This window comes from Vicugna pacos, chromosome 11 (assembly GCF_048564905.1).
Source record: "Vicugna pacos chromosome 11, VicPac4, whole genome shotgun sequence".
Classification (NCBI taxonomy): Eukaryota; Metazoa; Chordata; class Mammalia; order Artiodactyla; family Camelidae; genus Vicugna; species Vicugna pacos.
In genome coordinates this window covers 53,018,779-53,046,756 of record NC_132997.1, presented here as the reverse complement: position 1 = coordinate 53,046,756, position 27,978 = coordinate 53,018,779, and the positions used below count along the sequence as shown (strand labels likewise).

Sequence of the window (27,978 nt, the reverse complement as noted above, 5' to 3'; positions counted from 1 at the left end):
ATAACTGTTTCCTTTTTATCCTCCATGTGTCAGCTTAAAGTTTAGCACATCAAAGAAACTTTTTCTTGACCACTCTAAAGTAGCTCTCTGATCCTTACACCCAACAATTATTCTCTATCATGTAATCTATTTACTTCCTTAATAAGCACTTTCTAAAAATTGTAATCATTCTATTACTTGGTTTGCATTTATTAACATACTCAAGTTAATTGACATGTTAGAGTTTATTCTGAATAGGATACTACTGTATTGAAGAAAAGCACAGGGAAGTATATACAAGATCTTGTGGTAGCTCACAGTAAAAAAAAATATGACAATGAATATATGTATGTTCATGTATAACTGAGAAATTGTGCTCTACACTGGAATTTGACACAACATTGTAAAATGACTATAACTCAATAAAAAAAAGTTTTAAAAAAAGGAATATTTAACAGTACCTGTCTTATAGTATTATTGTAGAGACAGATTTAAGGCATCAAAAGAGCTTAAAATAAGCCATGGAGCACAGTAAATCCTCAGGGAATATATATGATTTATTATTTGTCATTAATTTATTGTACCTAACAGTACAATATTCAAAGAATGGATGTGAGGAACTGTTTAAGAGTACAGTTGCTAAACAAGTGTGTCAGATATCACTGGCCCTACTTTGCAAGGCAATACATTACTCATATAATTGTTTTATTCTTTGCCATTCATCCTGACTCAAATTAGCAAGACATTTCTGTGGGGAAAAAAAAATGACTTTCTAAATTGCTCTTCTGCTGCACTATTTGTGCCTCATTTTTCCTTACTAGAACATAAGGTCTCCAAAAACAGGGACCAAACCTTCCTTCTGCCCATCAGTAAACATCACTGAGCACCTGTGCTCTTTAAAGAGGGTGAAGGCATGGCTCTGCCTTTAAGAAAACCAATTGGGAAGACATAAGTAAACAGGCAGTAACCATAAACTGTGGTACATACCCTATTAGAGAAACACCAGTGATAGATGCTATTAGGAATCCAAATCAGACTAAGTAGAGCTAACAGACTTCCCGAGGTATACCCCCATAATGCTGATATAATCCCTGGCACACAACGGGTGCTGAATAAATGGATGTTGAGTACTCTGGGGGAGAAAGGGGTGAGATATCATCATATGTATCCACTAACTTTTCCAGCTCCATATGGGCCACCATTAAGAAGTAGAAATTGGGGGAAGGGCATAGCTCAAGTGGTAGAGCGCATGCTTAGCATGCACAAGGTCTTGGGATCAACTCCCAGTACCCCCTCTAAAAATAAAACAAATAAGTAAACCTAATTACTTCACCCCAAAAAATTTAAAAAATAATTTAAACATTTTTAAAAAGAGGTAGAAATGGTACACCTCACTTATCAATCCCTAGACAAAATCACTGTCCCATTCCACAGATCAGAGGGATATACCCACCAAAAGGCAAGAAAAGAGTAATAATGGAGAGTGAATCAGAAATATTCAATCTTCAAAAGGAAAATAATGTCAAGATTTTGGGTTATCAATCTGAAATAAATCAGATATAAATACTGTCATTATTTTAAGTATCCTTCCATTCTGACTGCTTATGTTTAACATTTGTGCTTCAATAATATAAATAGTTGAAAGAGAGGAATAATTGTTGAAATATGAATAAAATTTATTTTTAATATCCTATACATTCGGTAACAGACATAGAATGCAAAATTTTATTTAAAAAAATATTTGCAGTCCTCTTTTATTGATAACATAACTGAAATACTCATTTAAAACGTTTAAATAATCTTGAGATTTGATAACAATATTTAGCTACAGTGTAGCCCAGAAATGAAAATATACAAAATAGTTTTAGGAACACATGTATTTTTACCTGTGGGTAAAAATTTACACTCATAAATCATACAAAGATACACATTTATTTTAAAATAAAGAGTTTGAAAATGAAACCAGTTCATCTAATTTTTACCACGGTATGACAAGAAATCCTTTATGCAAAAGAATAAAAACTGAAGCAGAAATAACTTTCAACTTAGTTTTCTAATGTCTTAAAAATTATATCAATTCTACAAATTGCTACTTCTAAGGACAGAACTATCACTGTTCCCCTTCCATTTTTGTCATGCTTATAATAAAACATAAAAAGTACTGTAAACACATAAATGGAATTCTTAATCTTAATATAAAGGATAGCAATTCAAATCACATTTTACATTTTCTACTTAAGTTTATATTGCACTAAAATTATTTTATATGGAAGAACTAGTTGATATATCATGACATAATACCTTAGAAACATTCTTTGACCTTCACATCTATATTAATGAATATTTCACAGCCCACATAAATACGTTTTCTACTATACACCAAATTACCTAACAAAAACAAATCTATAATATGAATCTGTTTTGAGAACAAAGATATTCTGTATTTATTATTACTGCTTTTGGGAAATACACTGACTTTTAAAAATACTTTTAAATCACTCATAGAAACTTGTAATAACATTTGAGCAATATCTGAAAATTCCTGACTTACTGAGTCTATACATAGCTACTTTTTAAATACAACATTTACTTTATTAAAAAAATGAAGAGAAAAACTGTTTATCCTATTATCCAGTGGAGCAGAATTATGAGAAGAGAGATAGTTAAGAATAATACTTCAATGCTGGCTTCTAAGCTATGTTTTATATTACTTAAATTTTCAGTTCTCATCATTCTGCTACAATATAACTAAGCCTGTTTATAATAATAACAATAACCAATGTTAGTCTTTGAAAATCATGATTGCAATTAAAAGCTTGGAAAAGCATGATAAAACTAATGGCAACCCCTTGAATCCCATTTTATGTTAGTTCTACTTCCAAATAACACTTTAAAATGGTTTCAAATAACCTTACTGATTAGCCAGCATCAGCTCAGGAATTTTTTTGCAATGTTCTAAGATACAACTTTTGGCATCAAATAGTAAGCACTTTTGATTTGTGATGAATAAAAAAAATCAAGTACTAAAATACCAGTGGTTCCTGTGACAGGGTAAAATATCCCCTTTCAAGTAATGGTCTCCCCCAAATTAACATGTTATTTCTCCCTCTGAGAGTTTATTAAGGAAAAGGAATCATGATTTTTTTTAATTGAGGTGAAAAAACTGCTTCATGAGTTCATAAGTTGTAAAAGCCACTGCTTGAGAAGGAACGCAGCGAATGTAATTAAGAGATAAACCACGATATAATCCTTTTCGAATTCCATGGTGTCCATAGACATACTTCAAAGTCTCCCTCATGGTACTGAAAGAGAATAGTTAAATAATGACACCTTTATGCCTCCTCATGAACAGACAATTTCAGGATCCATAATAGCATTTTTTTTTTTAGTTCATAATAGCATTTTTAAGAGAAGCTAAAATGCCATCTCGAATAGCTTTTGGAAGGTAGGTGTTAAAACAAGCTAAAAATTCACAATAAAACAGCAACTAATTCCAAACAAGTACAAGTGTTATGCATAGAATTTCAGGGCTCATTAATACAATATATTTTGTTTGTACTGTGTCTGTGACATTTACTAGCGACATTATTTCATAATAATATTTGAAATATTGATAAAGTCTTTTTAAAGGATGTATGAGCAGTTGCCCTTTAAGCTTCCATTTCTGCTCAAGTTCTCTGCTATAACTAGCAGATGGCTGAACTAAAGCTTGAGGAACTATCTTTCAGATTTCAGCAATAAAGTCTTTCTTGTTTCAGTGTTCTTTCCTTTCAGACCAACATTTTGGGCTTTGCCTTTCCCTTTCAATAGGCAATCTTGACTGAAATCTTTAAAAAAAATCTTCTGAGTGAACAAAGGCAATTCAAGATCCTGAACAAATATTCTGCTCTTCCCCTGAGAGACAGTACATCACCAATCAAACAGAATGATTCTAAATCTCTACGGAGTATAGAGAACTCTAGGGCTGTGCTATGCAATTACAGTAGCCAACAGCGGTATGTGTGTACTGAGAGCTTGAAATGTGGCCAAGTCCACAACTGAGATGTGCTATGAGGGAAAAATACACCCTGGATTCCAAACACTTAGTATGCAAAAAAAAAAAGGGGGGGGGGATGCAAAATACTGAAATGCTGAAGTGATAATATTTTAGACATATTAATAAAATATTTTAAAACAATTTCATCTGTGTCTTTTTATCCTTTCTTTAATGTGGCTACCAGAAAACTTTTAACTACATATGTGATTCGCATTATATTTCTATTTAACAGAGGTGCTGTAAAGTGAAATTTTTAATAGGAAGGTTGGGACCTGATTAAATTCTCATAAAGTTACCAAAGTATATACTATGGGAGATAAAATGAAAGATCTAGACTAGTAGAGAGATCACAGTCCTATACCCCTAACTACTTTAAAAATTTCATTTCCTAAAGAAAATGAACAATGACAAATGAAGAACTTACAGGCACTTTTCAAATTCGGGAAGAACAGTTCCTAATTGCATTCGCCGACGAGTTACATCAAATGGGTAGCTAAAGGCAGAAAAAGGCAGAAGGACTGAAAAATGATTTGTAGGTTTCTACTAAGCCAATTATTGAATACAAAGTCCTCTGTATGATAGGAAATAACGTGCTCTTATTCTGTTATTGTTTTGTCTTCTCTGGGAATCAGGACATAGGCACATGAATAAAATCAAGTAACAATAGAGAGGTCTCCTTGCCTTTGCCTAAGTGGCTCCCTTGGATGAGATAATTCTTCTCTCTCATCATCCAATATCAAGTTCTGTTTATTCTCCAAAGCCAAATTAAATGCCACTTCCTGAAGAAATAAACTGGGTGCTTTTCATTGTTGTAACCCTAAGAAAGGGTTTCTTAAATTTGGCACTATTGCCATTTTGAGTGGGATAGTTCTTAGTTGTGGGGGCTGTCCTGTGCATTGCAGGATGTTCAGGTGCATCCTGGCCTCTACTCACTAGATGCTGGTTGCACAACCCGAGACGTAACAACCAGACATTAATAAATGTCCACTAGAGGCAAAATCACCCCTAGTTGAAAACCACTACCCTAAAAGTGTTCAGCAAGTGTCCCTGTAGACAGCAGATCAACAAAATAATTCTCCCTAAGGGCTAAAATGAACAATATAGAAAATTGCATTTAAAGGCCAGAGAAAACGCTATGTAAAAAGATTGCCTGATTCTGAAACCAAGCATGGTGACAGATGTTAACCTGACTTACTGTCATGATCATTTTGCCATATATATATAAATATCAAATCGTTATGCTATACACCGAACATAATATAATGTTGTATGTCAATTATGCCTCAATTAAAAAATTTTTTAAAGATTGCCTGAAAAGAAATATACAAAAGTAATCATTATTTGGAGTAGGATCCAAGATGATTTTTTAAATTACTTTTATTTTGCTATAATTGACTATTTATGCTAGGTCCTAGGCCAAATAACTCATGTACATTATCTCATTCCATCTTCACAACAATTGCATAAAGTAGGTAGTTATCCCAACATTAAGATAATAAAACTAGGTCTTAGAGACATTCTCCAGCATCACAAAGCTACTTTCCTAGTCAAAGCTCTCATATGTATACATATATATGTAAAAATATACATAATATATACAAAAGTGATATATGACAAAAATATATACTTTTATATACACTTAAATTTACTATGAAATAGTTATAATAAAAAACACCCATGTACCAACCAAACAGTTTAAGAAATAATATTACCAATGGATGAAGCTCCCTTTGCATTTTAATAGCATCTCCATGAATAATTTTTTAATGGCAGGTGGGGTGAAGAAAAAAATTTGTGGGGAATAAAGAGACCAAAAGCTCAACCTGAAGGATTCAGTTTCCAAACAGGAAAAGATGTATGTAGGTAAAAGGAATTGATTAATAGACAGAAAGTAAGAAGAAAAAGTACAAGGATCAGAACTAGGGAAATAACAATGGGAAAGAAAGAAAATAGCATTCTAGACAATGTTCTAATGTAAAAAGTGACAAGACAGTAACTTTTCTGGATATGTACAATGTGAAAAATGATTTCAAGTTATTAGAAGGACTAGAAGATTAATAGTTATCAGTAACAAGTAGGAAAGTTGAGAGCTGAAGATTCTCATGAAGAAGACGACAAGAAAGTAATACACGAATTATGGAGTTTGCACAGAGGACAGAAGTCCAACTAGAAACATTCAAGATCTTGCTAGAGAAGTAATGGAGATTTAAATAGAACTGGTTATCTGTACAGAGGTGACCACTGAAACCATAAAGATAGATGAGCTATTTCAGGTATTTATGAGAAGAGCAGAGGACTAAAGTCTGGCTGGGCCTTAAAAAAATCAGCACAGACATGTAGGAAGAGGAAGTCATGAATCAGCAAGAAACCAAAAAAGGGAAGGCAGGGAGAATGATCACAAAAAGAGGGCACCGTTACAAAAATCTAGAAACTAGAACAATTAAAAGCAGGTTAGACCAGAAAGGAGCGACTGGATCTGTTAAGACTCAATGGGTGCAGAATACAGCTTAAGATGAGAAGTGGAAAAGAGAAGACATTTTATGGTTCTAAGTTGGAAGTAAATGATAAAGAATAAGGGGCAGTAAAACCAAGAAGAGACTGAGAATCGCTAAAGGTAATCATGTCTCTGCCAACGAATAAGGTTCCACAGCCATGTTTCCAAAACTAAACCACACACCTTTTCTTCTTTTACCTTCAATCTAGTATGATCCACTCCCACCCACAATGATCCTGAATCTGCTTTCTCAAAAGTAATCCTTAATTGTAAAACCCAATGAACACCTTACTTTTCAGTACTTATCTTACTTTAACTTCTTCCACTGGATACTCTTTTTTTGAGCTTTTGTGACACTACTGTTTCCTGTTGTCTCCCTGCTGTTCAGGATACCCCTCAGTCAAAGAAAGCTTTTCTTCTTCCTGTTCCTGAAAAGTTCCTGCTTCTTGGTATTCTAGCATCTTTTTATCTCATCTACTCAGTCTCTCTTGGTCTAGGGAAATCCTTTGAAGCCACTTTTCCAATTATAATATAGTAATACCTTTATCTATGTCCCCAATACAATTTATATTAATATAAAATCCTCTTGAATTGCTACCATCTTAATAAGAGTATAGGCTTCTCAAGGCAATAATTTTGTTTTCCCTTCAGTAAAACTCCCAATGCCTAGCATATTGTCTGGCACAAAGTAGGCTTTCAAGATTTAATGCAAGAGAAGTTGTGCCAACACACACACACACACACACACACACACACACACACACAAGATAAATGGATCAAATTTCAGAACTTCACATGGGCAAATTCATGAGAAAATATGAATGAAGACTGTACTTAGTATTTCTTTCTAGCTTTCTTTTCCCTTTCTTTTAAAAGGCACAGAAATTGAATGGGTTCAAACTAATCTGGTCAATTTGGCATGCAGTTATTTATAATATGCTTAAAGTGCAGGCACATCTGAAAAAAATGTATTAAATTAATACTTATATTTTATAAGGGATCCTATGTTTTCATAATCTATTAGAAAAAATAAAATGATTAACCAATGTGGAAAATCAGGATTGAGTAAATGTAATTTGACTGAATTAAGTTGATGAAGAAACTTACGATATTGTCTGTGCTATTGCTCCAGCAACACCACCACAAATTAAGTTTATGTGAGTTTTCAAAACTAAGACATTAGGATTGTCTGATGAAGGTCTGCCAAGAAGGGTAGGAGCATGAGAAAGCCCAACACTCTTTAAGGTACCAAAAGTAAAAAATGAAACACCTGAAAAACAAAATATAAATTCACCACGATGCTTAACAGAACATGAGCTGTGAAAAGGCACCATTCTTACACAATAACCAATTAACTCAAGGAACTAACTACGCATTTCCTGATTTCTGGTGTTTGGCTTAATCTAAGATAAAAAGGTTTTATTAATGTTTATAAATAACCTAAAAATAACAAAATTACCACCTATAAAAATTACAACATTGGTTTTCACACACTAATATCCAGTTCAGTTCACTGAATAAAGGCAGTAGTTGAGTATAACGCCACCTCACAAATGAATAGAATTAAACAGTTTTCCAAGGTTACACATAAGAATTAAATTTGTGATTAATAATTTTAAGTAAATGTGACAACTTATATTTACAGTAACAATGACAGTAATAATGCAAGATAGAGGCAACAAATTCAGAAGTGATAAAGCATTGTTATTTCAACTCATAATGTCTAATTTTGTCTTCAAGGAAGAGTATGACCATCAGAGGCTCATAAGATATACGGAATCTAATGAATATTGAATTAAGTTATTGATAATGTACATTTGGTGCTTGCTGAATATTCACATGATTTTATAATAGAGCCATTAAAGTCATATATTAATAAAACCAAAAATAGAATTCAAGCATTCCAAGCAACTAAGCATTACTCAAGATATCTTGATATCTAACAAATTTTTTAAAATATTTAAAAAGATACTTGATGCTTAAGAACAAATCAGCACTAACAAAAATTCAGTCAAGGATAATACCTCAACATATGCATTTATTCTTTATATAAAATTCTTATAATCTTACAGTATTTTGTAATGATGATCTGTAACTTTAGAATATTCATACACTTTTATATTTGGGAAATCCTAAGTATCCTAAAGACTTAATATTAAATACAGAAAATCCACACAATAAGGAAATTCATAGCAAATTAAACATAAATAGGGAAAAATGGAAATATCAAAATAATGCAGAATGGTATTCAATTAAAAATAACACAATTAATTAAAATGTCTGTAAAGAGTATTCAGAAATATAAAAAATATTTGGGAAATGGGGAAAAATTAAGAAACAAAATTAAACATATACTGTATGTAAAAAATGTATTTCACAACTGAAAACTAAAAACAAAAGAATTAGAAAGATTAGAATACACAGCAAAAAACTAGAGTTCTGCTTCCAGCATAACGGCAGTCTAGGTATTCTGAGAGACTTTGTCATTGCAGAATAACTATATCCATTGCTGGGCTTACAAAAAGGAAGAGAATGTCTCCAAGAATCCCCAGCACTACTACTTTCCAAAAATATAATCTGGGACCCACTTGGGAGTTGCAGCCCATGAGAGAGGTGGAATGACTCCACATTTTGATACCAAGAGGAGCAGAGTCAATGAGATGAATCCTGCCATTGGGCCTACAGAAGATGGAATCACTGGGTCAGAAACTCAGAAATTAAGATCAAGTAATGAGCTCATGAAATGACCACCAAAAAAAAAAAAAGAAAAAAGAAAAAAAAGAAAAAAACTAAATAAGTAAAGACCACCAAGTATAGGAGGAGGCAAATAAATTTACATATTCATAAAAGATTGGGGGATAAGGATTGAGAAAAAAAAGCAAACAAGATAAGAAAGGAATAAAAAGAAACATAAAAAGAAAAGCAACAAGTGGTAATCAATAGCAAGTCCAAATATATTAATAATCACAATAACCATTAGATAACTGGCAATTAAAAGATCTTACTAACTGGATTGAAAAAATACCCAGCTATATGATGATTATAAAATAAATACCTAAGACATAAAAACATGAAAAAGTAGAAAATAAAAAGATGAAAAAAGATGTCCCAGGCAAATATTAACTTGGATCTGAACAAAAACTAATTATGAATTAGGGGTGGGGGGTATTTGAACAATGACAATATACTAGATGATATTAAGACAGTTCCATAATGGTATGCAATTATGCTTTAAAAAAAAGCATAGAGAGCTGAATACTGAAATACTGTGGATGAAATAATGAAGTATTTTTACTTTAAAATAATTTGGAATAAAGGGTAGAGGGAGTAATTAGGGGAATAGATGAAACAAAATGTCATGAGTTGATCACTATGAAGCTAGGTGATATGTACATGGTGGTTCATTTTACTATTGCCACCTTTCAAATATGTTTGAAAATATCCGAATTTTAAGTAAAAACAAATAAATAAAATAACAAACTCAAGGGATGCAGCTAAAGCTGTATTTAGGAGAAAACACTTAAATTCCAGGAAAAAAAATCCGAAAGTTAAAAATTAATGATGTAAACATCCAACTGAAGAATAAACCCAGAAAGGAGACAATTAAGACATGAAGAAAAAAATCTATGAAATAGAATATTAAAGGCAGATTAGAGAAAGAAAGCCAAAATTGATTCTTTATAAAATCTGATAACTTATAAAACAAATAAAATAAAAAAGAACATGACGATAGACATAGCAGGTGTGAAAAAATACAAAGAAATAAGGAAAACCTTCTGCCAAGAACACTGAAAACTAACACAAAACAGTCAAATTCAAAATGGTAAAGAAAGGTATGAATTACCAAAAATAACTCACAGAGATAGAAAATCTGAATGGTCATACAACCATTCAGGAAATTAAAGCAGTATTTAAAAATCATCTCACAATGAAAACATTCAAGAAACAGATAACTCTAATCATTTTATACAGATTCTTCTTAAGAATGGAAATGAAGAGATACTCTTCAACTCATTCTATGAGACCTATGTAACCTTGATACCCAAACCATATGAGAACACTACAAAAGAATATTACAAGCTAATCTCATTTATGAATATAGATGTCAAACTTCTAAAAACAACTAGTAAATTGAATCCCATAAGCAATTTGGGTTGACATTAGAACATCTAGTAGGATCATTCATCAAATTAACTGATTAAATGAGAAAACTAAATGATCACCTCAGTGAAAGTAGAAATGGGTGTCTGATAAAATTCAACACCAATTCAGATAAAAATTTTTAACAAAATTCCTCAACCTGATAAATGGTATATACTACAGTAAATATTATACTAAATAAATATTAGAAACATTCCCTTTAAAATCAATAACGAGCCAAAATGCCCAGGGTCATCACTTTATTCACTGTTGCACTATAGATCCTTAACTAGTACAGTAAGGAAAACATAAATAGACAGAGAAATAAGGATTCGAACAAAAGTAAGAAAAATGATGTTATTTGCACAGGATGTGATTGTCCACACACAAAACCCAAAGCATCTACAAGTAACGTGGTAGCTGGCCATAATATCAACAGGTAGAATAACACCTAGTTATAAAATCACATAAAATTAAATCAAACAATAAACTAAAAATGTAATTTCTAAAAAACACAATAAAGTTTATAACATGCCTATGAATCTATCTAACAAAAATGTCCAAGATCTGTGTGAAATTTCACTCAGAACCCCAACAAGGATTTTTGTGCAACATCAAAAACTGATTCTAAAATGTGCGTGGAATAGCAAAATATCTATAGCCTTTACATGCCTGAAAAAAAAGAAGCATAAGGCCAAGGGACTTGTCCTACCAAATATAAAGACTTATTATAAAACTGCACCCCATTATTGTTTTCAGAAGTAGCACTACAGATCACTGGGGAAAGGAGAAATTATTTAATAAATGGTTATACTTAAGGAGGAAAAAAGTAATTCTGTATAGATTAGAGATAATAAACTTTAAAAATCATTCCTGCAAGAAAATAAAAAATCAAGATTTCACCAAATTTGAAACATACCTGCATATGGAGCCATTCCTAATATAGTAGGCATCAGGCCTCTGTAAAATCCAAGGAAACCACCTTCCTTTTGAGTGAAGAAAAATTAGAAGTGAAATTACATTGGGCTCATTATGATAAATATCAAAGAACAAAAACATATTTTATAACAAAAGAACTATTCTGAGACACACTCTGAAACACAGATGTGTTTTCATAATAATTATTATTAATGTCAATAATTATAAATAAAAGAATATTTAGATACATCAAATTTTAGATATTATTTAGATACATCAAAATATTTGCCTAAATATAAAAGGACATGTTATAAACAAGAAAATTAAATATGAAATACCTTTGCATAAATTGTTGTGAATGCATGAATAATTCCTTTATAAGTGTGTTCCCCTTTCACCTGGAATGCTAGGCGTACTCTAACCATGTCAAGAGGGTAAGTACAGATAACTGCTGTCATACCTGAAAAGAAAGCAGAAACTTAAATGTACAAGAATTATATCTATATCTATATCTATATCTTTCCTATAATTCAAAAATTTGTAAAGGTAAAGGAGGCATTAGTTTAAGAGCTGCAAGACCATGAGTCAGGCTGAGGAAGTGGCATAACCTAATTGTACATCAGAGAATGGTAAAAATAATGCCAATGATTAATGCTAAACTCACATTATGCTAAATCTATGATCTACTTTTACAGTTTTTCAGCTAATTTATTTCATCATGTTTTTATATAGTGTATTTCTTTAAAATCTGAACAATCAATCAAAACTTCCAAAAGAAAAATAAAACTTCAACAAAGATGTTTAAAAATTATGAAGGATTTTTTTTTGGTTGCTGTTCAATATTCCTAAAAGCACATATAGCAAGAAGATTTCTAATAATTTTGTACTCAGATAAATCTTGACAACTACTTAATGATTTTAAATGTTTGCTTATCTTTGGAGTAGATGGGAGGTGAGAAACATTCTTCTGACAATCATATTTTACCCTTCACTCTAAGTATTAAATTATGAAGCCTACAGAGTTAGGATTTACAGCTTTAGAAGCCCTAAACACAAAAAAGATTATGACATCTTACATTGTTCAAACTAAAAGCAATGCTGCACTGTAAAGGAAGTTTGAGGATATCCAACTAAATTCTGATTCTCCTCATGATGACTATCAATGCTTTTTAAAAATACCATATGTCCCTGCTTTGCTGAGGACCTAAGCATATACATAGTCTACCTGTCAAGTCATCTAGCACTAGTTTTATATAAACTAGTTTGTATCTTCAAATCCTGAGCTCCCAATTTATCCCTCCTCCCCCAACCCCTTTCCCCTCTGGTAATCATAAGTTTGTCTTCTATGTCTGTGAGTCTGTTTCTTAAACTACTTTTTTTGACTTATGGCCAAAATTGGTCAAATGGTCAAAAGAGAGAAACAGTATAGGCTTGAGAGTCAACCTGCTTGAGCTCAAATCAGAATCTACAGCTAACCTGCTATGTAACCTTGAGCAAGCTCCTTAACCTGGGTTTCATTTTCATTATCTATAAGATAGATGTCATGACAGTAGTTATTCAATTTAGAGTTTTATGAAGATTAAGTGAGTTAATATATGTAAATGCTTAGAATAATCCCTGACACGTAGTAAATAATACATCCAAATATCAGCTATTATTATTCTCCCAGTCTTTTCCTTTTCAAGCTATTTATTTTTTGACACTTTCCTTTGAAAATCAAATCACTTGTTTTCTCTTTTCATCAAAATTCCTCCATTTCCAATTTCTCTTTTCCTGCACATTAATGCTCAAGAATTCAAGAAGAGAAGCATAACCAGAGGATTATTGGGGGGAAATATGTATAAAAGTGGCTGCACCAATGTACATTCCCAACAGTGCTTGAGGGTTCCCTTTACTCCACACCCTCTCCAGCATTTATCATTTGTAGACTTTTTGATGATGGCCATTCTGACCAGTACGAGGTGATAACTCATTGTAGTTTTGATTTGCATTTCTCTAACAGTTAGTGATGTTGAGCATCTTTTCTTGTGTTTGTTGGCCATTTCTCTGTCTTCTTTGGAGAGATGTCTGTTTAGGTCTTCTGCCCATTTTTTGATTGGGTTGCTTTTTTTTTTATTATTAACGTGTATGAGATCTTTGTATATTTTGAATTTTAACTCCTTGTCCATCTTATCATTTGAAAATATTTTCTCCCATTTGTGGATGCCATTTTATACAGTAGTCCCACATGGTAAACAAGAGGTCTCAGAAAATGGCAATGAACAACTCACATAAAAAAACCCCACATCATTATAAAAAACATTAGTGGAAAACATGAATAAATGTTTTCATCTTAGAATGAGGAAGGCATTTCTAAACACAACAAAAAATTTTGAAGCTACAAAGGAAAACCCTAATCCATTTGGCTATGTAAAATTTCTATATAGGGGAGAACTTTTGGATGACTTTTCTAAAAAATCACAAATAAGGTTAAAAGACAAATCTAAAACTGAGAAATAAAATATTAACAATATTTGATAGAAAAAAATAATGTCCTAATTCACAAATTCATAAAAATGAATATTTAAAAAACAGAAAGAATTCAAGGCTGAAAGTAAGAGAAATACAAGTGATCAATAAACATTTGAAAAGCTGATCAACCTTACTCATAATTAATTGCCAAATGATAAAAATTTGATAAGACCCAGTGCTGATAACAGTATGTACAGAAAACCACTATTGAAAGCATTATAGAGATCAGTTTGGAAAGGTCTATCAAAAATTAAATATACATATTTTTTGATAGGTGAAGTAATTTCCCTTCTCAAAATTTATTCTACAGATATAGTCACGCAAGTACAATGTATTATTTGTAAAACAAAAATTGAAAATATCCCAAATGTCAATCAATACGAGACTGAGTAAATAAATAATGGTACATTCTCACCTCAGGATATAAAAATCTTTACAAAAATAGAAAGATCTATGTACTGATATAGAAAAGAGTCTTGAGACAACTGTAAAGGAAAAGTTCTAATCCTATAAAATAGTGTTAGAAAAAAGCATACATAAGAAACTGCTAATAGTGATTGCTTCTAGTAGTAGAACTATTTTCATTGTACAGGAATATGTATTACTACAGCCATTACAATTTTTTTTTAAGTTTTGAAAGAAAAACATAAACATTTCCAGAAGTAGAATTGTCAATGGGAATGTATGTTTTTCACATGATTGTAAGTTTAGACTATTCCTTACAATCTCCTACTATAAAACACTTTGAGTTGGACTATTAATAATTTCTTGCATAATTGAGCATAGGAAGTTAACAAATGTGTGCTACTTAATCAATGTCACACATGTTATCTAACTCAAATTAAGTATTTTAATAGAAAATTAATTTGCAGAAATAAAATATACCCATTCCTCTTACCTGCCATGGATCCAGCCATCAATCTGTGCACGTGACCAGAAATTCCCAGCTTTGTGGTAATTAACTAGAAACCAAAACATCAAATTAAATGAGTTTTTTTTTAATGTAGCATCCTTTTTTTCCTTTAATTGAAGTATAGTCAGTTTACAATGTGTCAATTTTCTGGTATAGAGCACAGTGCTTCAGTCATATAGGAACATACATACACTGGTTTTAAATGAAATATTTTTTAAATGTTGCCCATTTCACTGTTTAAAAATGAAAACTTATCTCAAAAGAGTTACAAAACTAGTAAAAAAGAAAACTAGTATTGAATGTGAGTGAAATGAGTACAAATATATAAAGCTGGGCAGTGTTATATCACATAATAATGAGGTCAGGTATTTCCTCTGTAGCACCTGCTCTACTTACACACTTAAACAGAAGCGATCTTGCCAAATATACTCCACTACACACTGATGACCACAAATATTTAAAATGTGAAGGGGAATAGTAGAATAAAATGCTACTGTAGACAATGAAGTCTTGATATACTGATGGTAGTTCTGACTAGCTTAGAACGTTCTCAATCTCTATGGCTTAATTTTCATTTTAAGATACCTTATGAAATGTAATGGATTTAACCCCTTTCTATGTTAAAATATTCAAGAGGATAAACTTTGAGTCAGCCAGGGAAGAGAAACTTAATGAGTATGATGGGAAAAGCTGTTAACTTATAGCATTACTTAAAAACAGACTTTCACAATATGTTTCACTATTTTATTTAATTAGAAAATCCAAAGCCACAATGGTCCTCTCCTACAGTTGAGAAACAAAAAGCACATCAAAAGCTATTAATATTTTATGGATTTATTAATATCTAGTTGAAGAATACTATGGCTCTTCTTCGTAAGTGTGAACATGAACAATTTACTCAAAAATGACTAAAAATTTTGGAATAGATAACCCCAAAACCTAGTTGTATTTAAAATTTTAAACTATTACAAGTCTTATTTCTTCAAAAAGGCACTACTTTCTCCATTTGTCCAAAGTAACTTCAAAGGTCAAAGCAAATGCTTTGTCAATTAAGTATGATATTCAAGGACACAAAAGAGGAAAACAAGATAAAAGTTTAAGTACCGTTTTATAATGCTCAAATGCCATAAACTGGATTGCACCATAGGGAAAGATTCGAATCATCATTGCACCATTCCCTTTATACAATCCAAGGTATCCCTCCTTTTGGGGAACAGCACGCAATGCAGAAAATACTCCTATTTTTAGAAAGATTTTTAGAAGAAAAATACTATTAAAACAGAGAAAACTACCTAAATTCAAATTTTCATGACAATCACAGATAAAGATTACTATACTATTATTCATATTTTTGCTTGAGGAATTATATGAATAGTAATTTCTATATAAGAGTTAAATCTACTTAAAATAAATCATATGCCCAAATTATGTAAACATTCCTCATGTAAAAATAGAAAACACATTATAGCAAGAACAGCTGCAAACTATAATAAATTATATTTATAATTACTATAAATTATATTAATTTATAGCAAAGTAAAAATATTAATAGAAATATATTCAAAGCCCAGATATTGTACTGCAGATGACTGACTCTCTGCAAGGAGGAAGGAAGGTTTCCCAGTCTGACCCAGTTACATGCATGGTTTGTTTATGTAGGAAACTACTAAATAAAAGAAAAAAATAAAAAACCTACTAATTAAAAAGCTATTTAAATTGGGGAGCAAATTTTCATTAATAGTATACTTTAATTAGAAATACAGATAAAGGCTTAAGTTCTCATCTGATATAATGATATGTTTATTATTCTGAAAATGTCAATTACTAATCCTATTTGCTGTACAGACTTCTACATTCCATTATTAAACTATTTAAATTCAGGTTTCTTTCCAAATTTTTCCAACAAAAATTTGATCAAATATGAAAGTAAATCACTGAGCTCATTTCACAGTTCAGAATTCAAATAACCTTTTGATCCCTCCCCAGAAATTAAAACTGTAGGTACTTATTAACATCCAAGAAAAGACATATCCTAAAAGTATTTTAATAAGCACATTTCTAAATGGACTAATAAGCTATTAAAAAGAATTCTATTTCATATATATATATATGTGTATATATATATATATAAAACAGCTATATGTATAATATATAAAGTTCTTGCAAAATACATGAATAATATAACTATATTCACCCCCTTCTCCTCCAAAGAAAACGCTATCAAAGACATCCTTTTGCTGGAAGAGAAGACTAAAGTTAAGCACAGTTTAATTTTATTCAAATGTATTTATAACAATTTAAGGGTAATCAACTTTAGAACAATGGCCACCTAGCAGGGACAGGAAGGCTGATGATGAGGGAGAAATACAGAGGAGGTTTCAATTGTACTGATGTTTATTTCTGAAACTGTGTGGCTCCACATATGCTTATTATATTATTCTGTAAAACTCTTTATTATAAATATTTTAAGAGAAATCATTTATAGAAGTGAAATAGATAAAGCACTTTCAAAAAGAAAATCCAGGAAACAAAATGCAAGGGAGGGTGGCTGGGGAAGATACAAGAAAAGCACAATGAAGATATAAATCAATGGTTGGAAAAAAAAAATCTAAATGCCATAAATTCCTCTATTAAAAGCCAAATACTCTCAAATTCTATTAAAAGGCCATATCTAACCCTATGCTTGTTACAAAAAAAAAACTCACCTAAAACAAAATAACTGAGAAAGACAAACAGAGGAAGAATGGATGTTGAATCTTTTCAAATGGTATTTAAATATCCACTTAGAAAATTACATTGTTTTTCTCCTTCAACCTATGTCTGTACTATTTTTACTTTGATTGATTGATTTTTAAAATGGAGGTACTAGGGATTTTACCCAGGACTTCGTTAATGCTAACCACACACTCTACCACTAAGCTATACCCTCGCCCCAATTTTTACCTTGGAAAATGGAGATTTTCTTTATGGCATAACACTGAACCAATTTTTGCATATGTTATAAGCATGTTTGGGAAGAACAGGTATTCTCTGTAGAGTGCAAAGTCCTCTGTGTCTCTTTATATCAAGTTATATTGAGCATGTGTGTTATTTAGATCCTTCTCTGTATCTTTACTTATTTTATCAAGCTAAGAGTATAAGGAACTAACATTTAGTCAAATATAAGCATATGCTTGTGTAGTATACATTAGCCTGAAGGCAAACGGAAGCAAATTGTAAAAATGCTTAATTTCTAAGGAGGAAATGGGAGGGAAAATGTGCTTGCTTTTGCTCTTACTGAATTATGAACTTGTGAAAATATTATACATTCAAAAAATAAAAATAAATAAAATGAAAAGGTACCTAAATTAAAAGTAAGGATTTTTAAAGAATCCTTTTATGATTCATCTACCTATTTTTATAATCACACTGGCTGTAAATGGAGGTCAAAGGTTTTCAATATATTACAGGAAAAAATTCTTTACACTCATTGCAAACTAGGGAAGAAATTCTAATTATACTCCTTCCTTTTCAGTTGGCCACAGTAATTTTGATTCAAAATAAAAAGCAGTTTTTGCCTTAGAAATAACATCATACACTTTTAAAAAGAAGTTAAAGTAGAAGTTTTATTCAATAGCATATCTTCATCATCTTTGACTGTGAAAAATCATGTTTTTAAGTTTAAGCAAAATTTTAAAACTATCTTATGCATGTAAAAAGGAAGGTATCTAGAATAAAATGCCCAACAACATTTTTAAAATAAAATTAAAAGCCACTAACACCTTAAAAACTTTTTTTTGGTTTATATATTCTAAACACACATGAAACTCCATACACTACACCAATAGTTCATTGTTGCACTCCAGGAATTCTATTTCACATTTTGCATGCCTTGTAAGGTACACTGCAACCCATGCGTGCAACCCTGTAGAGCATGAAATCTTATGTGAATATGTAATCTAATGATTACAAATCAGGAAACAAAACAACATACATCAGCATGGAGAGAAGTTTAAAGGAATAAAACAATCCTGCTCAGACATTCATATGTGGGATCATTGTCAAACACCCCGAGATACTGGGTAATAGAATTCATCTCCTTTTCACCCTCAATTTAAACAACAAAAGAAAATTATTTCCTTCCTTTCCAGTTTTATATAATCTCTCAATAAATTCAAAGGTCTGATTCTTTCTATACATAAGCAGTACACTGTGAAGATACAGAATTCACTTCTGGACACAGAGATAGTAGCAATTTCTTTCTTTGAATTTAAAGTACACTTTATGTCACAGAGAACAGTGTCATGTGAAAAACATGAGTTGTTACAAAACTGTGATGTCAAGGACTATGAATCAGAAACTGATTCATTATAGTAGTAACATGAATGTGAAGAAGTTTTTATAGATAAGGTATATGTTTTGCTTATCTTTTTTTTTGTTTTTTTTTTTTTTGGCTTTTTTTGTGGGAGGGGGAGGTAATTAGGACCCTTCCCCCTTGCTTATCTCCTTTTTATGTATGGTATATGTAAGTGTGGTATACTGTTTAAGTGTGGTTTACTTTTTAAAATGTTTAAGAAAACTCTTTAAAAAAAGGATTAAATAAAAGTTCTAAGTGAAAAGAAAAAAATTTTTAAGTATAGACTTACTTAGTGTTAAAAATATTGACAAAAAATGAGCCACAACAAATATAACAAATATACAACCCATTTTTTTAGAAAAATCACATTTAAAAAACCCAATTGTTAAAATGATTGATTCTTATTCACTCTGTTAAACATCTTTCTTATAAACTGATGCTGCATAAATCATGCAGAGCATACATCATTCCCATCTCTTGAAGCATGAAACTATAAAGCAATGGAGTAATATGAATTAGTTGCCTTGACCTAATTTCTTTCTTTGTCTCTGTCTGCATTAATATTTTTCTTTTATATAGTTTTCCCTCTAATTGAAAAATTAATATATGTTCAACACATATTATAAATTAGCTTAGGGAAAAAAATTACCTATAATCTCACCATTGAATTTAACCACTTAATGTTCATTATTTGTCCGTTTAGCCTTATGTCTAAGCACGTTTATTTAGACAAAATGCAATATGATTAAGCCATTTTGTAATATTTTTCCATTTAATTAATCACATTATAAACTTTCTTCCTAGCCAATTAATATTCTTTTACAATATTTTATGATTGTAAAATAGTCTATGGGCTTATTTTTTTATTTAAATATTTAATTTAACTTAGTCAATTCCCTATTATTGAACATTTTCATGGGCTTTTTTTTAACCAACATAAATAATGTTCTGATTCTTGTATATACATCTGTGAGCACATTTCTGATTACTTCCTTAAAACAAATAGAATTGTAAGGCCAAAGAGCATGTATCTTTTCAAGACTTTTGATGCATATTACCAAAATGCCCTCCAAAAAAGCTATAAAAAATTCCTACTCCCACTAATGACGTATTATTAGAGTGTCCACATTAATTATAACAGCTGATTTTTACGTTAGTAAGGAACAACTAAGGGCTCAATTTTTTTTAACAGTGTTAAGTTTATCCATATATACTAATTTCATTGTATTCTGCTTCCTCTATGATATCTAGATGGCATGTTTAAGTGTTTAAAAGGAGCAAACCTTATCTCCACCACTAACTGGATTTTCTTTTAAAAAATCAAGCTGAGTTGTTATGTGTGTCTGTAAAGGATGTGATTTGTTAATTTCAATAAAAAATATGTAGTACTTATTTCAATAATTCAAAGATTTTGGTTTAGAGGATATTAGTATCCTAAAATGATAAATATAACCACTACTGCAAATGAAAAGATTAAAATGGATAAGAGATACATCCCTTACAAAATTTGCCCCCAAACTTGAACTCCATTTTGTGTCCTCTTTCCACTATAATTCACAACTGGAAACAAAGCCAACAGATGGATAATATTTTTAATTTTTGTCTTTAGCATCCATGAACTCACCCAAATGTTTGTAATGGTGATTGTGAGCTTGTAATAAAACCTTTACTCGATCCAAAGGAGCAACTGTTGTTTTGGCACAGCATCCAGCAATACCTAAAAAATTTGAAAAGATCAAAAATCAAAATATTAATATCTATTTTAAAGGCACATATCTCTTTAATTGATGAAAGTTAAATATGTGTTAAAATTAAAATCTTTACTAGATATATTTTCAAAATTTAAATGAAATTTGTATCCCTAATTTTCTTAGTTAATAAAAGTATTCAGTATTCTGTAAATGCTCTCTTTTGATCAAAGCCATTAGTAATCACAATGAAAATAATTTTATTTCATTGTATCAATAAAAGTACTAAAGCAGAATAGAAGGAATATGAAATATAAAGATGACAATGTGGTTTTTTTTTTTAAGATTCAGAAATAAATTACATCTAGAGGATTTTGCTAATCCTTTGGTTTAACTAATAGCCTATTTAGACAACTCAGTTATGTCAAACTTTCAAAAGATCCAAAAATATGCTTTCAAAACCTGTCTGGAATCCATCAAATACAATTAATTTGTGGTATATCCATAATGTGTAATTACACTTTCCACATAAAAAAAAAAAATTTGAAAAGATCAAGAAGAAATTGCAGGTCAGCCCTACTAGCTCAGCTTGCTTTTGAGGTGGTAATACATAAAAGACTTTTTCCTACAAACTGATTGTGTTCCCCCAAAATTCATATGGTGAAAACTAATTCCTAGTGATGGTATTTAAAAGTAGGACCTTTAGGAGGTGATTAGGATCCTCACGAATGAAATTACTGCTCTTATAAAAGAGGCCCGAGAGAGATTTCTGGGCTCTTCCCCATGTGAAAACAGTGAAAAGGTGCCAGCTATGAGGAAGCAAATCCTCCCCAGATACCGCATCTGCTGATACCATGATCTTGGACTTCCCGACTTAGATCCACAAGAAAGATGTTTGTTGTTTATAAGCCACCAACATTATAGTATTTTTTTAAAGCAGCCTGAAAGAACTAAGACACTTTTTTGAAGAACCTTGCATGTAGCAAGCACTCAAATCAAAAGAGTTCTTATTATTATAAAAAGGCGGATAAAAAAGTCCTTGTCCTTTTTATGATTATGTTAAGCTCTTCATCACTGCATATTTGTTCCAGAAGGCACAAGAGGACTGGGATTTTGTGGGTCTTTTCACTACTGCACCCCCAGAAACCAGTTCAGGGCCTGTCCCTTAACAGGTATTCAATAAATATTTGAATTATTGAATGAATGTAGAGTCTTACTTTACAAACTTTTAAAAATGTAAGATCACTCAAAATCCACACACATTTGCTTAACAGCTCAGCATGTAAATGATGCTAAAATTCATATTCTGAGATACTCAAAAATAAAATGCCTATTTGTACTCAAATATTAAATTCATGTATAAGTTTCTATATCAAGCTTCTGTTACCTGAACTAATGGAAATAGCAATCATGGTCACTCAAAATTGAGAATAAACTAAAAATAATTTGCAGTCAGATATATGAGGTTTCAGAATAGTTTGTCACATTACTATCTTTCTAGTTATGAATTAACCATGTAAATATTTAGAATGTGTTGAATAAGTAGTTTCCTTGAATAGTATCTTGACTGGCTTATCACATTACTTTACAGTTCAGTTAATCATCACAAAAGTCCATTGAGTTACATCAAGCAGCTTTTATCTTCATTGTGAGCAAGTGAACTTAATGTATTTGCCAAAGGACACTGCTAATCAACAATAATAGTTAACAAGTTTCTTTGAACCAGGCATTAGGCTAAGATATTTAACTGCAGACACTGTGACAAGGCTTTAAAGGTACTTTCTCATTTAATCAATACAACCTTCTGAGATAAGTACTCTTATTTTCCCATTTAAAGGATGGGGAAACTGAGGAATAGGAGGGTAAGTAACATGCCCAACGGTATTTTCTCATATCACTTGTACCAGGAACACCTATAATGGCTACAAAAATCTGTATGCAACTTTTCATAGCCATTTTATTCAAATAACCAAAAACTAGAAGACAATGTGGTAAATCCATACAATGGAATACTAATAACAAAAAGGAGCATATTACTGATGCATGCAACATGGGTAAAACTTAAATGCATTTTGCTAAGTGAAGGAAGCCAGACTCAGAAGACTATACACTATGTGATTACATTTATATAACGTTCTGGAAAAGGCAAGACTATAGGGACAGAAAATAGATCAGCGGCTGCCAGAGGTTGGAGATGAGAGTACAGGCGTAAGTACAAAGGGAAGTGGAAATAACTGGGGGAGATGGAACTATTCTATGTCTCAGCTAAGTTGGTCATTACAAAACATGTTTGTCAAAATTCATTCCACTGGGGGAAGGGTATACCTCAGTGCTAGAGCACTGTGCTTAGCATGCACAAGGTCTTGGGTTCAATTCCCAGTACCTCCATTAAGAAATAAATAAATAAGTAGACTAATTATCTCCCCCTCAAGAAAATTCAACTGTACACGCAAAAAAGGGTGAACTTTACTGCATATAAATTATACCTTAATAAACCTGATGTTAAAACAAAAAACTATATAAAAAAGAAAAAATTGTGCAAGGTTCTAAAAAGTACACAGCTTAATCAAGATTCCATTGTAGAGTTTCCTATACTTGCTGTCTCCAATCCCCTTCCTCCTCTTAAAAGATTTTTATGTATCAAAGTGTAAGAAACATAAAGAAAGTGCACAAATTGTAAGTATGCCACTTACCGCACTACAGCAAGATGAATACACCCACGTAAGGACTACCCAAATCAAGAAATAATATTATCAGCCTCCCAGAAGTCCTTCTCTTCTATTCCCCAAATCACTATTTGCTCCTCCTTCTCAGAGACAACCAATCAGCTTTGTGAGTTTTAACAACAGGGATTTAGTTTTGGCTGGTTTTGAACTTTATACAAATAAAATCACATAGTATGCACTGCTTTGTGTCTGGCTGCTTCTGTTCAATATTACGCTTATTAGATTCAAACACACTGTTGTACGTGGCAGGAATTTAGTCATTTTCAGTGCTACATAGTATTTCACTGTATAATTATATCATATTTTGGTTATATAATCTAACATTGATGGACATTGGGTTGCTTCTCCTTTGGGAATATTATGAATATGACAGATAACAGCATAGATACATACATGTTGGGTATATACCTAGGAGTGGATGGAACTGGTGGCTCATATGGCATATAAATGTTCAGCTTCACAGATTAACTACCCAGCCAGTTCTCTAAAGTGGTTGTACCTGTCTGCATTACCATCAGCAGCATATGAGAGTCCTGGTTGCTATTCTTGCCTACATGTCACCAAGACTCTACTTCCACGTCTAGTCAACATCACAAAATGTAACATGGCCAAAACTAAACTCCTGATCTCTCCCCACAACCATCAGGAAAGTTCTTCCAACTATAGCCTTCCCATTTCACTCAATGACAAGTTCATCCTTTCAGCTGCTCAGGCAAAAATAAGTCACCCTCGACTTCTCTTCCTTACCCCATCTCTAATCTGTCAGAAAATCGTTTATTCTATCTATATTCAGGTTATGTTCTCACATGTTTTCACCATCTCCCTGGCTACTAACCTGATCCAAGCCACCACCACCTATCATCTGAATTACAGCAATTACCTTCAAATTTGTCTCCCTGCTTCCAGATTTACATCCCTACAGTCATTCTCAATAGAGCAGCCAAAGTGATCCTTGGGAACATTATCACTTCTCTACTAAAGACCTGAAATGGCTCCCTACTTCACTCCAAGTAAAAGTCAGAATCTTTACAATGGTTTCCAAGGCCCTTCATTTCCTCTCCCTTTTAGCTTTCTACCCTCCTTCCCCCATCACCACCACCTGGCTATAGACACACAGGTCTCGCTGCTGTTCTTTGAACCGACATGACCCTCTCTGAATTAGCTTTTCTTTAGCTTTTCTCTCCACCTGGACTGCTCCTCATTACACATCAACTTACTAAACTTCCTCACTTTTTCGAGTTTGCTCAAGTTACGCTCCCAATGATACCTAGCACAAACTATCCTACTTAATATTATATGCACTTAACCTCTCCATTTCTTAGCCTCATTCTCCTTTTTACTTCTTCCCACTGCATTCCTCACTTTCTAATATACCAAATAACTTATTTTTTCATTTTGTTTATTGTCTTTCTCACAACCACTCCCCAACCAATGTAAACTCCAGGATCTTTGTTTTGTTCCCTGATGTCCACTGAGCATGTAGCAGACACAGAGCAGGCACTCAAATATTCCTTGTATAAATGAACAAAAGTCCTTTTTATCAGTAGAACAAAATAATTTTTAATACTACTGCAGCATACAGATATCTTTCTACAAGTCCTCATAATGCAGCATTTTAAAAACTCCTAGCCTTAATAAATAATTAAGTGATGACAATTCAATCAATTAACAGGGTGAGACTGAAACATCTCTCTATGGGAAAGCAGAAGAAATTTTGAGAAACAGTATGAACCACACCAACAGGAGGGCTGCACTAGCTGTCTGTCAAGTAGCTGTGGCAGTTTGCTGGAATCACCGGAACCAGTTTTGGTCGTAGATAGTTTCACACAATTTCCCAGTCATCTTTAAAAAGCTGACCTCCAATATTTGTTTTCTTTTAAGCAAAATGCAAAATCCAGTTCTACACTACACTACAAAAGAAAGGAATGCCCATCATGTTTCAATGAAACCCTAGGGTCTTTCAAGGGACTCCATTTTTTCCCCTGCTATCCAACCCTGAAGAATGGGTGCCTAGTTTAACGCTTCCAAGTCCCCAGCCGCTCCCCTCAAGGCCCTTCCTTCCCAGGATCCTGCTGTCTTTAGTCAAGCGATTATTAGAAAGAGATTACAGCAGTTCCCGGCAAACACCTGGCAGGGCACTGAAGCAGCCAGAGTCAAGAGCCAAGAATGTCATCACGACTGCACGCAACCGCCCTGCCCCGGATCCGCCCCTGCCACTCCGTGCGCGGCCAGGTCCTCCCGGCGGACACCCACCTCCGGCCACGAAGGAGCGCAGCCAGTAGAAGTCTCGGCGGGCGGCGGGCCCTCCGGCTCCTGCCGCCTGCGGCATCGCGGGGGGTGGCTCGGCGGCCGCCAGGGCCGCCGCCGCCGCCGCCGCCGCCATCAGGACCAGGGCCGCGTCGGGAGCTTTGGTCGTCAATTTACAGACTAAGGGCCCTGGCCATGGCCGGAGCAGGCGGTGACAGGGCACCGACCGCCGCACGGGCGGGACGGAATATCACGGGCTGTGCGGCGCGGGCTGATGGCGTACGCCAGGGGCGGGGCCTGGGTCACGGCCCGAAGGGGAGTCTCCGGGCTGGACGCCTCCCACCCTCACCCAGCATCACCCCGCATCCCTCGTTCTGGCTTCGCAGTACTGGCCCTTTCTGTTACAGACCGAAGAAGGGAAGCATGGCCAGCGAGAAGGTCCCTCCAAAACCCACCACCTCAGAAAGCGCTCCCCTGTCCATTGACCTGTAACTGTCCATCGCACTGCCTCTGACCTCCCTAAAACGAACCCTTTCCAAAACCAACCTTTGGTTCCTCACTCTCCAGGAGCCTCTCAAATGGCACCCTCTCCCGCCAAATCGTCTCTACCTTCCCAGATCTTATCACTGACCCTCAGTTTCTGCCTCCCTAACCCCCTACTAAGCTTCAACTCCACCCCTACCACCTCTGCCAAAGAAATAATTGCTAAAGCAAGTTTTTTCTTTGGGGCCCTAGAAATTACACAGATTACTTCTGCCTTGCCGGGACTTTCTGAATCTGTGCCTTTTGCTTAGCTCTCAAATTACAACGTTTTACTCCCCACTAACTGCTAAACTCAGAAAATTTCTTCTCCTGACCCCACTGTATTACAAGACTGTATTTTTTTTTTTAAACCACCCCTTACCGGCACTGTTTTCTTACTGTGAATCCCTCATTTCTACCAATTGGAGCCAAATTTATTCCTATTCTTTGTGATCAAAGTTGTTCTGAACTTCTGTCCTCTTCCAGAAATTATTATAATTTTTTTAATACTTACTCTAACCTTCTGTGTTATTGACACTAGTCTCCTCCTTCTCTTCCTATGGATATGCCTCTGCAAGATGTTTCTAGCCACGTTTAGTCACTAATGATAAGTCCAGATTTCAAGTGGATTTTCCCAATATTCAATTTCTGCCAGAAAATACAGACCCATATTATAATATCATTAAGTTTTACATGTCTAATGTGAAGAATCAAAGATTCCCAGAAGTGGAGATGGTTGCACAACCTTGTGAATGTAGTCACTGCTACTGAATTGTACACTTAATGATTAAAATGATAAAGTTTGTATGAAGTATATTTTATTACAATGAAAAATAAAAGGCTTCCTAAGTTTTTCTCACATAACAACAAAAGAGAAAATTTTCATATTATATTACTAGTAAAACTAGTAAAACTGCTCCAGTTCCTCATGCTAATGTATATTTTCCCCCTGTTCAATGAGGTGTATTAGTATCTCTTCTCATCCAGTCATCCATTTCCATTTCAAATAAGATGTACCTTACCGATTTAATATATCACCTAATGACCCTCACCTCCAAAATTCAATCCAGATTTAGGATGGGAAATTTATACACATGATAACTGACAAGTCTAGTGATTTAAACATCCAGTTAGTTCTTCTCTACTCAGCTGATTACAGCTAAACTACCCAACCTACAGATGTTGTAATATCTCAGGGCTCATTTCGTGGGTCTCTTCTATAATTACACTCAACTTCATAGTTTTAAATACCATTTGTAGGCTGATAACTCTCAATCTCCAGGCCTTCCCAACCCACTCTCCCAACTCTATTGATTCATGTTTCCCACATCTCTACCTATATATCTAATTAGCATCTATTTATCATACCCAAAACTAAATTCCTCATTTCCTTCTCAAATATACAATTTCTGCAGCCTTTCCTCATTTCATTAAAACACAACACCTTCAATCCATAAACCTTGAGTAG

General features: G+C 33.2%; 1 protein-coding gene across 2 annotated transcripts; it reads right to left on the bottom strand.

Moving 5' to 3' along the window:
- Nucleotides 1-1,645: 1,645 nt before the first annotated feature.
- On the bottom strand, nt 1,646-26,271 carry SLC25A16 (solute carrier family 25 member 16). Of its 2 annotated transcripts, none has more exons than XM_072971406.1 (9): nt 25,995-26,271; nt 20,952-21,044; nt 16,096-16,229; nt 14,977-15,040; nt 11,906-12,027; nt 11,569-11,635; nt 7,617-7,779; nt 4,440-4,508; nt 1,646-3,309 (listed from the first exon to the last, which is right to left on the bottom strand). In XM_072971406.1, exons 1-9 carry the CDS (start codon nt 26,122-26,124, stop codon nt 3,204-3,206), a joined length of 948 nt encoding a protein of 315 aa, XP_072827507.1. In that variant the 5' UTR covers nt 26,125-26,271; the 3' UTR covers nt 1,646-3,203. The 2 variants fall into 2 exon arrangements, with proteins under 2 accessions (XP_072827507.1, XP_072827506.1); XM_072971405.1 differs by having other exon boundaries at nt 1,646-3,281.
- Between the last annotated feature and the right edge of the window lie 1,707 nt (nt 26,272-27,978).